The sequence below is a fragment of the Atractosteus spatula genome, chromosome 7 (assembly GCF_055471065.1).
Source record: "Atractosteus spatula isolate fAtrSpa1 chromosome 7, fAtrSpa1.hap1, whole genome shotgun sequence".
Taxonomy (NCBI): Eukaryota; Metazoa; Chordata; class Actinopteri; order Semionotiformes; family Lepisosteidae; genus Atractosteus; species Atractosteus spatula.
The window spans coordinates 49328688-49341232 of record NC_142712.1 but is presented as its reverse complement, the minus strand read 5'-3'; the positions used below and the strand labels follow the sequence as shown (position 1 = coordinate 49341232).

General features: G+C 44.4%; 1 protein-coding gene across 1 annotated transcript in view; it reads left to right on the top strand.

Moving 5' to 3' along the window:
* The window catches only part of entrep2 (endosomal transmembrane epsin interactor 2), a 145313-nt gene that overhangs the window by 127760 nt on the left and 5008 nt on the right, over nt 1-12545 (top strand). Inside the window, exons 5-9 of the mRNA XM_088920057.1 lie at nt 3534-3641; nt 5771-5931; nt 8214-8349; nt 11126-11204; nt 11772-12323. Coding sequence (XP_088776183.1) covers nt 3534-3641; nt 5771-5931; nt 8214-8349; nt 11126-11204; nt 11772-12323 — 1036 coding nt within the window. The remainder of the gene's footprint in view (nt 1-3533; nt 3642-5770; nt 5932-8213; nt 8350-11125; nt 11205-11771; nt 12324-12545) is intronic.

Sequence of the window (12545 nt, the reverse complement as noted above, 5' to 3'; positions counted from 1 at the left end):
CTCTCATGAACGTGAACTGAATAAAGTGCATTGAAACTGGATGGCTGGATGAACAACGCATCTTAATGCTAGTGCTTAAAGAAAAAAAAAGCATAATAAATTCTGCTTATGAAGGAGACAGCCCCAGTCTGGGTTTTAGAGGCTGGTGACTCTTGGTAGAGGTTGAAGATCACGCAGTGAGGCCTGGCGTCTGTCCTCGGAGCACAGCTGCAGAAGAAGACTGAGAGCGAGTCCGCCCGCTCCTCACAACACTAAGCATGAGAATATAAACAGACAGCATATATATATTTTTAATAGTCTTTTACTACATATAGTCTGCCCCTACATATTTAAAAGTAAAATTAGAGAGAAGACTGGTTCTGAATAAATTTAGTCTTTAAGGCACCTTTCTAGGGGGACTCGGATAGTGGCCTGTTTTTCCCTTTCCATCTGATTGGTTTTTATTTCTAGATATTTTATGTACAACCAATGTAATGGAAAGTTAGATGTGCAGAGAAAAGGGTAATTTCATGGGTGAAAAGGTTTCACTGCTCATTATTGCATTTTGAATTGTTGTGAAATACGAAAGAAAAGTGCAATAGTTGAATGCAATCAAGAAGAGAAGTGAGTTTTTTAGTGGTCAGACTTATCTGCACACGTCCGTACTCCAGCATACTGCTTTTATAGACATTGTTTTTCTTAAATAATATTGATGAGATTTAAACAATACAGTGCTTTTAGTCATAATACTGTTTTTGCTTGGCATGAGTGGATTTGAACGTGTTTTTTTCTTGAACTGTGGTGTAGGTTACTCTGGGTTTTGTATTTTGAAGCACTTGTGACTGCAGAGGGAACATTTCTTTTTTCTTCTGTGGTGGGGAGACTGTCCAGCTGAGAAGTCATGTCGAGTAATCCTAAGCACTTTGTGTGTTCTCTCTTCCTGCACCAGTCGGGAACAGGTTTTCTTGATCTCTAGTTGTGCAGTGGAGATGGCTAGAACAAAGGAAAGGAATTTCTGATTGGCCCCTTGATAGGGGTTTGTACTGTATGTTGGTTTTATAGCAATGGCCCTGAATCTTGATTTGGAGAACCATTCCCAGATAAATGATGTTTTTAATCAGTTCTTAGTACAGTGTTGCCAGTTAGAGTAGGGCTTTAAAATAAGTCATTAAAATGACTTCCGTGTCAGGCTGAACAATCTGCATCACAGTTGGAGCTCTCTCTCATCTGGTGCGTGCTGCGAATGAAATCAGATATGAACGCTGAATTCACTTGCGGACGCAGTGTGCCCCTCGAGGCCTGGCACGAGCCGTTCACCTTCTCCAAGACTGCAGAGGGCATGGGGGCTCAGCCTGTGATGATAGACACCCTGTTCGCAGCCCTGCTCCTGGAGGCCCACACACACATATACTATACCTGCTGGGTTTAGCTCCAGTCATGCTCTCAATTGCATAACTGTTCCCTTAACTGACTTAACAAGGTGACTAATTTGAATGGTTCTGACTGTTTAAGAGTTGACTTGTAACTCACAGAAATTTCAATCCAGAGCCTTGTTATTTCGATGGAGGTTTCAGGGAGGTCATGAAGCTTGGCTGCCGTGAAGGCCAGCAGGTGTGTGTATTCCTCCAGGACCAGGACCGGGAGCCCCTGACCTGGACCACTGGCTGTCTGAGTGATCTCCAGCTCTCTCTCAGGGCAGACAGTCCAGACAGGCCACCCCGAGCTGCTGCCAACCCCAGGGCTGAGAAAACGACAGTGTTTGACTTGCCAGTCCCTTACTATTTTAAAGTATACAGCTGGACTGTGCTTGTGCACGAGACCCCTAGACCGTCCCCTGCTGAAAGAGTGTGGGAAACGCAGCTGTTTGGGTTTGATCTGGGCTGCAGGCCAAACACCTCCCCACACGCTAGTTTGCAGCCATGGGTGTCCATCTCAGGCTTTGGGCTCTCCGGCTCTCCCTGTGTGTTTGGCTTGTGGGTAGAGAAGGGCCCATCTGGGACCCCAGACTGGAGCTGGCTGGATCTGGGGGTGAGCACTTGGCCTGTTGTGTATATGGCTTCTCATGTCAACAGCACTCATGTAACAGCTGTGCGCTGTGTGCTGCACAAGCTTCTGTGCCAGTCATGCCAGGGGCACCCTGGGGTTTGTTAGCTATACACTGCACTGAGAGAGAAAGCTGTCCTTGTGTCTTTGCTGCTAAACCATCTTATTTCACTTAAGTGTGATATCCAGGATTGTTTGCCTGTACCCATTGGAAGCAGTTGAAATGCTTTGGAGAAAACGAGGCATTTCTGTTATGCCTGAGCCCATGGACTCAAGAGCCAGTCAGTGACTTTGGCTTGTTTTTGTTACCCCTAATTCATACTGTCACTGGCAGAAATGGACAATTCTTCTAAGAATTTGTCTGCTGATTATCAAACAAAATACATTAATGAAACTGTGCTTATTGGACAACTGCAAGTAACATTCCCTTATGAAATTAATCTTACTGTTAAATGAACTGAACAAGATGGGAAAAAATGATTTTTATCTTCAATCAATAGAAGTTGTGTTAGTAACAATTTCTTTATTGACCTGTAGAGCAAATACAGTTAATGGCATGATAACACTCGTGGAAAATATGATCGTGTGGTTAGTAATGTGATGATTATGTGAAAGAAGATTGGTATGAACCCACAGTGCTTTATTGAGCATAAAAAACCTTAAACAATTCAAAACAGGACTTTTTCCTGAAGTATGGAGGTCTTTTCTTTAAATGATTTTTTTCCTAGAGTGATATGCAATCTGTGAAGCAGCTGACTGGTATTTTAAAGTAATCATGGGAATAGCTGCCGGCTTTAAGTATGTTTTATTGCTGGAACAACTATGCACACTATTCCCAGCTGGATTTTCATATTGTTTCCTTCCCACATTACGTTACAAGCAAGCCCAGCTTGGAGTTCTAAACAGGAAGTACAAAGAAGGCTGCCTGGAGTCCAATGGCTCAATTCAGTTTCCAACGAAGCGTTCACAAACATTGGAAAGACCTCTCTTAACTGGATACTGTATTTGTCTTTCATTGTAAAATTGTCCAAGTGCCCTGGAAAGAAACAACTGTCCATTTAGAGTGAGGCTGATTTTGGTTGTTCAATTAAAATTTTAAGGTTGTATCAGACTAGTGTGAAAGAAAGTAAATGTTTGCACGCACTGTTGTGCTTGAAAAAGGCAGGAAAGATGGCCAATGGTTTTTGTTTTTTCTCTTCAGATTGTCAGAATCTGATTTACAATAGATACATTTAATTCTATTTCCATAAGCCAGCCAGGAGGCTAACACCTTGATTTATAGTGCTTGTTACAAGGCACGCAAGGTGATATACAGTAGCCTACCACTTTGTTCTCACCACTCCATTTTCACCACTGCTGCCACAAGTATGGCGTACAGAGCAGTGCCTTGTTCGACAGCGAGGGCTATTTGATGGGCCAGGGTGATGAGTTGTGCCCACATTTAATCTCACTGCCAGCTGTTTTATTCAACATGCATAGCTGCTAACACTGTGATCTTGGTTTCCTCCCAGGAGTTGCTGTTCAGTGTCTGTGCCCTGAATGTCATCTCCACCATCGTCTGTGCCCTGGCCACTGCAATGTGCTGCATGCAGATGGTCTCCACCGATGTCCTGCACATGGTGAGCGCAGATGTGTTTAGAAAAACAAAACGGTCTTGGTCTGTGGAAGAGCTTCCCTTCCGATATGCAGTCACCTGTTCAACCTGGAGCCATCCTGGGCTGGATGGAGAGCTTCCCAAAGATTCTTACACGGGATTCTTACTGGAAATATTCTTAGACTATATATCTTAGAAATAGCTTTAAAGAAATACCATAATGTTTTTTTTATTCAGTCTCTCAATAGGCTTTATAATGGTTTCTTCAAGGTCTGTAAAATGCAAAGGTATTTTGTTTCTAAAAGCAAATCACTTTATGCCTTTATTTTCAGTTGCTATCCTGAGCGCCGCCATTTCTGTGCCCAAACCTGACTGCATCCCTCCAATAGTGAGGGAAATTAATTTTGCGAAATGAAATTTTTGACTCTTTGCCCTTCACTTCCAAGGTTTTATAACTAAAAGATTGACTTGTACTCCAGGCCTAGTGACGGGTGACAGCTTGAGGTAGCTCCTGCACGATTCCCATTAAAAATGCAGGTGGCTCAGATCTGATTCGTGACATTTTAATGTCTCCAGAGTATTTCACCAGCAAGACCTTCTGATTTGAGGGTAATAAACTTACAGGAGCATTAAATTTTAATGTTGTATACCAGTAGCCTTTTTACATTTATGACTTACATCATAAATTCTATCACACGTAAATGGGAGCTCTAAAGGGCAAGCCTAGTGATTGATTTAGCCGAATGATATTAGCGGTGCATGTTGCAGCAGCTTGAAAGAGTAGAAGGAAATTTGTTACCTTCTGGCAGTGTGTGCGCCATGACCAGCAATCGTGTGATTTCCAAAACACTAGAGCCACTTGAAGACCATCAGTGACAGATACAACCATTTTCAAATTTCATTTGCTTTTGCCACTTCTCTTTTGTTAAAAACAAATCGCAGGGTGAAACTAGTGGGATATATACAGTATATGGGTTTCTTGTCTCCTGGAATTTGCACTTCCTGCAGAAATAAAATATAGAAACCACAGTTTCTCTTTTTTTCTTTTCATGATGATCGATTCCTCCCCAACCCCCCTGTTAAAAGTCAGTAGTGTCATAGTGCTGCTTTCAAGGCAGTTATTTCAGATGTTACAGTCTTTTTCTGGAGGGTTTTGTTTGCTGCAGAGCTGAGGCACAGTTCTTATCACGAGGTATTGAATTGGCACAAGACTGGCTGATGCCGACCAATCGTTCGGTTTACAGCGGATTTTTTCACAAAGACAAATGCACCCCAAGAGTCGAATAGCGGATAACGAGGATATAATAAAATTAGAGCCGAGTGGCTTAAACATACTGCTGCCTGAGAACCAGAACTTTTTTAAACACACAATTCTGATGCTGTTAGTTATTTAGTTAGGATTGTTAACCTGATATGACTCAGAATGGAGAAAACATTTTTTGGCTCATGGTCTTGATGGTCTAAGATCACCTCTGATCTGAGCCTGCTAGCTGAATCTGAAAGGAAGCCGCAGGGTGAAGAAGGTGGATTTAGAGCAACAACGAGGCGATGGGAAGATTAAAAATGTCTTCAACTGGCAAGGAAGACAGGGGTGAATAACAGTGCCAGATGTCCAGTGCTGCAGTGCAGGTGTCTGCCTGATTTCAAGCAGGAACTCGGGCTTTCTGCCCAGGTGACGTGAAAGAGATCACTTGATGAGAAAAGGAACCAAAGCAAACTCTGTACCTTGTCCCTCGGTACCTGAAACTGAGCTCACCTGTACGTTACCTCTCCTTTTCCCCCATGGCCAGATGGGTCCAGGAAAGTGATTGTGAGGCCAGCGGCCTGTGCAGGCTTTCAGAAACCTGCTTTAAATCAAACCTGTGCTGTTATCGGCATCTACATCGCTTAGACTCACTCTTCTTGTTTTTCTCAGAATGCAGCGGTTCCCGTACGCTCAACTGCTTTTCTGTTTTGTTTTTGCCCTTCATTTTCAGTCGGTTCCACTTTCCTTTGGCTTAGACAGGAGTTCTGTTTTGAAAGCCTTGGTTACTTAACAGTACTGTACTTCTTATATTCATCTGGACACTTCTTTCAGTCTGTAATCGATCCTCAGTCCCTCCTGCAGTGTTGAGCGTCCTTTGATTCTTGTTGTTTTTGTTTTGTTTCTTTTAGTTTATTCCTCACAGATCCCGGTCTATGAACCCAGACTGTATGACCCCTCATGGCACCATATTGCACCAGGCTTTGGATTTCGATGAGTTTATTCCCCCAATCCCACCACCTCCCTACTACCCTCCCGAGTACACCTGTACCCCAGTGGTGGAATCGCAGAGGTAATTCCAGCACACACATCCAAAGGCTTATGGGAGACTAATCGCATTGCAGAGGAGTTTGATCCTTACTATCTGCAGAATACATAGGCTGATGTACAGAATACTTCAGGCCTTTTGTCTTTTCAAAAATATTAGGACCGGTTGTGTTGTGCCTTAATTGCCATCATGTTTTCTTGAGTCTTCAGCCTGTGAAAGCTGGCATGGATCACACTGCTCTGCAATGGGAGTCTGATTTCTGTTTTTGTGCTGTGGGATCAGGTTCAGCCAAGGGACACAAAGAAGAAGGGCAATGTCTTGTTTACCTGTTGGAAAGTACTGGGGATATAGTGGGCAGGTGGAAGCTTTGAATTTATTTTTGTCTTAAAACGGTAAGTATTGTTTTACTTTTATTGAGTCACTAAAATGTATTTTGGCGTTAAAATGTACAGAATGCACAATCCCATTGCTCACATTAATATTAGATCCTCTCATAAGAAACTGAGATGCTGTAGTGAGGTAAAAACTGATAGGTCCTTAAATGATTGAAGTCTTCTAGATTCAGCTGCACACAGGTATGTCAGATACTGTATAATAATGCACTTTATCTATTGCATGGTATAAAGTGTAAAAATATCCCAGTCTTGTGTAAATTACATATTGATTTCAATCTGCTACTATGAAACAGCCACTAAAGTTCTGAGCAATAACGTTTTCGCTGATTTAAAACCCTGATGACATTTTTACATGTTCTGATACCTTGTATACAGGTCTATAAATACAAGGGTACAAGGGTAAAATTTTTGTAACCTCGTAATTTGTTGTCATTTCTTTTATATGCAAAGCTATATACTGTATATAATCCTGATATAGAAATATAGAAATTTTAAAGCAAAGCAGCAATCTCATAGACAATAGCCTTCTGGGATTGTCTAGTTTTAAGGTGCTGTTATTGGGAACATCAGCACAGTTTATGCATACTTTGCAGTTCATTTTGCAGTTTAGTCATAAAAATTCAAACTGCTGTCTCCAGTAATATAAATTATCCCTTAAAAGTCGTTAAACAAGGCAGCATCAGGGTGCCACCCCAGTATATCTCGGATAAAACATAATAAGCGTTTCGCCTGTCTTAAAGTATATGTAACTGCTAAAGGCTAAAATAACTTCCAGAGTGACTCAACCAGTAAAGGCACTTGTCTGAGCACAAATTAAATGCTATTAACTCTGCCTGTGTGTGGCTGGTGTTCCCAAGGACGTGGCATGGAATGTAAGATGGAATTACAGTAGATGGCCAGAGCTTTTCTGGTGACACAATGCCCCGTACGGCCTCCCTGCTGCTGTAATACTGTCAGAGAGGGATGCGCCTCTCCTCCAGCTGGCACTGAACCTCCAGTACAGACCTGTTCTGCCTGTGATGTGTTAAAAGATGATTGGTGTGAAGGTGGGTGGGTCAGAGGAGTCTGGCCACACCTCCTCATTCTCCCTGTGTGCGGATGCGAAGTTTATAGCTGCCAGCCAAGACAGAATTACACAGTTGTGAAAAGTACATAATTAACGATTCCAGATCAAGCGCGTATATCAAAAATAATTGGCAATTCTGAATTAAAAAAAAAAATTCAGATGCAGTGCTCAGATATTGTATTTATATTTGGTGGTAAGCTTGTATGAAAGAAGCTCATTTTAAGCCAGCTACTGCTCTTTGATAGGTCAATCAAATGGCCTTGAGAAAAAAATGCTGCTCTCAGCCTGCAGCATTAGGGTCTGGTGAGCTAGCCTGTAAAAAGCTCTTTAATGCTTTCTGAGTTTCATGAATGTGCACGACTTTCATATACTGTAGTAGAACAGATGTTGCAGCTTCACGGAGATTTTTTATTCTACGGCTGGACTTTTCAGCATTATGAATTGTATATTGACGAATAGATCTCTATGGAGTACTGTACTTTTTTTCTTTCAGCACCAAGTGCAACGCAGTCACTATAAAAATAATACAAAGTGGCACCTCAGTTCCAGATAATCCATCAGAAATATTCCTCTGCACAGAACAGACCTGCGTCTACAAGTGCAGGTTAATCAGCTGCATCAGGGGTGGCACATTACTCAACAAGTTTTTTTTTTTTTTGCTGCTGGTCTCTTCAAGGTCCTGTACCAAAGCAGGAGAAATGGTGAATTTATTCAAAGCTGAAAGAGGCTTGTTCAAAGCCTTGGTTCGGCCAGGGGAATGTCGGACTCACGGCACCTGCCTGAATGTGGCAGAGAGCTCCAGTCATCCTGCTCACCTGTGTTTTTGCATGCCTTCTGCTCCCCAGGGGCCTGCACCTGGACTTCCCTCACTCCCCATTCAGTGCCATCTACGGCATGCCTATCAATAGTCCCGGGACCCTTTACCCCTCCGAACTGCCCCCACCATATGAGGCCGTGGTGGGGCAGACACCGGCCAGCCAGGTGAGCTCAGCCGAAGTGCCTTTCTCAGGAGGCCTGTCTTCTTGACGTCTTGATTTTGCTGCCTGGAGAGTAAGCAGATAAAGAGCTGAAATGTACCAGTGGCCTAAATGTCATGTCCAATATAAGACTGAACCAGAGAAAGCTCACAGACAGGTGCTGCTCTTTCAGTCTGTTATGTTTCTTTGTGGATTATTGATATATACAGTATGTAAGTGTAAGAGGCTACAGGGCACAGATATTTATTTTTACTAGATATTTTTAGTTTTCTGTACTGTTTTAGTGGCCTTTCACTGAAATTTCTGATATGCTGCACAGACCATTCTCTTTAGTCTGAGATCAGGCCATCGGCATGTCCCTGATGAAATTCAATTTTGGAAACTATCAAAACACCACGGTTTGATTGTCTTTATATTGTTACATTATGGCGAACCATAAACTTAGTTTTTTATGCTCCTCAGCCACCCCAATAACGTGGTCCAGTTTGACCTTAATGCAGTCTTCGGTAACGTAGCTCTGGTACAGTGTACTATTTGATTCGGGAACACTTGATCTAGCTCGGGGCCAACCCATCAGTCCTTCTGTATAAGAAAAAAAACAAACACCCTTCACCCCAGTGGAATGCTGACTCTGTCGCCAAAATGAAATCAGTTCAATCTGCTGACACAAGAAAGCAGTCTAGACACCCTTGGCCTGCGCTGGACGAAGCGGGCAGCGCTCGTCCCCTGCGTCAGAGTCACCTGGCGTGGCAGCGGTCCAAGCGCCGAGAGCCCGCAGAGCAGCAGGCTTCAGAGAGTTTGGAATGTTCCGCTCATTATAAAAGCATGTTCCTCTGCGTGAGAGCTCCGCAGGTCGGAGTTTACAAGATGAAATGTGCAAACAGAGCCGCATTTGGGAGATTACAGAAGCTGCCTGACAGGAGCAAGGGAGGGGCACGCAGTTCCAGATGCGCTGAGCAGCAACGCCTTAGCATTTTGCATGAGGAGGGAGAGCTCCTGTGTCGAGTCTTTGATCTTTTAATTTCGTCAGGGATCAGTGCTGAAAGTGAATTACTGATTGCTGCTCTGAAGGACTGCGGCCTTTAATAAGGTGCGGTAATAAGTGAGAGTGACATATTATCCACAAGTGACTCTTCACTTCTGCGTTTGGTAATAAATTCGAGAAACTAGACAGATTCAGATTTCAGCAAGAGACCATTGCTCAGCTGAAAGCAGCTGCTTTTAAGTATGAACAATGATCCTAATGGCAGAATTTGATACTGAGCTGGCATCGTTATCCAAGAATCATTTTTCCACTGTTTTTTTACCCTGTGGAAATTTTGGATTTCTATTAGCAAATTTTGTATGTATTGACTTAATTACCTTTTGATTCTTATGGCATTTAAATTATGCTTCTAACATCTGTGAGCTGTGTCCAAACTCATGAGAAAATCGATTGGCAGAATAAAAACATGCAAGGCTGCTTACATTAAACCCTCAGCTTACAAATGTTTTTTATGCTCTTACCTTTTTATATCAGATTTTCGCTGGCATGTGCTGTTGCGGGATTTTTCAAAAGATTTTTTTTGTGAAGTGCAGCTCTTTATAAATTCAATTCTCCGGCCTTCTGAACTCCAAAGTATTGCCTTTTGGCGTTTTTGTTCACCTTCACAAAAAAGAAAATTCAATTCTGGGCCCGGGCTTTCCTACAGGACAGAGCATTACATTCATACCAGCACTCTGATGATAGGCAGGCCAGCTTCACCCCAGACAGGGGTGTTCCCTCGCCCTGTCAGCCTGCTTGACCGGGGCTCGGGCGGAAGGAATCAGACGATTTTAAGCCATGACCTCTATCATTGTTCAGAATTGCGGTAGGACCAAGGAACGGGAACTTGATACGAAGTAAAAAAGTGATTCAAAGTGCTTTGGAATGTGGGATTTTAAGAGGGAGTCTGCTAAGGAAAAACTTTTTCTAGAAGAAAGCGGTGTTAACGCATTTAATTGAAGAAAGAGCCCTTGTTAAGAGGACTAATTGCACTGTGCTTCATTTAAAGTTTGAACAGGCAGCCTTCTCATCATGATGCTGTGCATACAGTATTGAAAAAGCAGTCTGCCAGTCTTAAAAGATTCATGCGTCTGCTTTGCAGAATAACATGCACAGGGCTGATTTAAGATGGATAGCATAATCGCACCCCCCCAATCAATACCCCTGGCACAGAGCACTGATTTGTCTTCATCCGTGCCTCTGTGCTTGAGGAGTGTGACGAGAGGGAATTATTATTGCAATCAGTACGGAGAACAGTGGCTTGTAATGCTTATTTTTATCGCATGGCACCCTGCCAACAAAACGGCTCCAGGCTGTAAGTTCATGCTCGCCAAATGAAAGGGTTTGAGTAATATTACATCATCGCACCATCCATATGGTAGATGAAGGAAATGACCGATGGCTGTCCTGAACAGTTAGGGAATCAGTCTGCCTTCCAGAAGAGCACGCACGAGTTGATTAAACATGCACGATATAATCCCACACTCAGATATGGTTTACCCTGATGCTGGTGTCATTGCTACCCCACATCGCCCTCCTAATGCAGGACAGTGACGAAGCAGATATTTGTTACAGCTGAGGTTTCGAACGCGTCCACACTGCCACGCCGCCCGTTGCCTGCTCAGGCAGTGCTAGCATCAGAGCAGCAGCACATTTCCCAGCTGCGAGGCTATTGTCTGGTGTGCTACGGCAAGCAGCGACAGCAAAACCATGACCACAGGATTCTCACTGCGGGTTTTGTTCTGTCGCTGTGAAGGTGACCACCAGTCTGGAGCAGCAGGCCACCGAATCCAGCCTGTGTGAGAGAAACACCACCGCTGGCTTCAGCACACAAGGTGAGGAATAAGTACATTTTGGTACTGGAGCCATGGAATTCCTCACAGTTGGTAGGTTTAGTATTTGTAGTTAGGGTGACGAAGCTAATAACTCAAGCCAGCTATTTTTAAATGAAGTGTTATGTTAGTTAACTCTGTTATTTTAAATGACATCTTAGCACATTAAAATTTGAAATTAAATGCCCCTGGAAGCAAGCAGTGTACAGGGGTTTCTCTTGAACTTTGTCTGATAAATGGATCTTGCTTCACCCATGGATATTGAACTGAAAAAAAAATGAGAATAAATACAAATACAGTACACAGCAGAAGCATGCTCTGAATATCGGAGATGCGTATGAGTATATGAAGGTGTGGATTATAGAAAACAAATCATTCTGTCATCCTGTCACTTGAGTTGGCCAGCCTGGGCCTTAAATACCATCACTGCAGGGCTTTAATCAGGCCTTTACTTAAGTCACAGAGTGGGAAACTAATTGACCTTTGAGTTAATTGGCTCTGATTGGTTTGAATAAAGACAGCTGGGGGAATGCAGTGCAGTGCAGTGAACGCTGGTTGTGTGTCCTGTAGCCTCGGTAGACAGCGCGTCCCTGATGGTGTCTGAGGTGGCCGATATCCCGGACCACAGCTGCTCTTCGGAGGACCTGTGCTCCCTGGAAGTGCAGGGCTCCCTGCGGTCGGCCGACTTCTCCCCGTACAGCACCATCCGCACGGCCGCCACGGACGGCAGCTGCACCAGCCTGGAGCACAGCGCGCGCGGCGACCCCCGCCCCCCACGGAGCCGGTCCCGGAGCTCCTCCCCGGACAGGTGCCGCGCGCGGGACCGCTCGCCAGACTGGTCCTCCGAGAACAACAGCGGGCTGGAGGGGGAGGCCGGGGCCCCCAGGCGGGAGACGGCGGCTGCCTCCTCGCCCTCCCCGCCGCCCCGGCAGAAGAAGCTGTGCTTCAGCGTGTGGTCCCCCTCCTCCTCCTCCTCGGTCTCGCAGCCCCAGTCCAGCTCGGGCACCTCCCACGCAGCCGGCCTGGACAAGCCCCGGCCGCCCAGACACGGCAAGAGGTACCGGCTCTCCAGGATCGCCCGCTCCACCAGCGACCCCGTCTCCTGCACATCCCTCTCCGGAAGTAATTGCCTTTTCTCTCCGCAGTTTCGTTTCAGCCGACCGGTTTACGGGTTTGACACAGGGATGAGCAGGTCGAGTCCATGAGGGCTACCGTTTTGCCCGTTTCTCGGTTAACATTTCTCAATCACCCACCCCCACCCGCTTCAAAAAAACAAAACAGGGGCCTTGGCTTCTTATGTAAGTAATTAGTTTGATTCAATATTTCAAATTGGGGGTGCAGTGG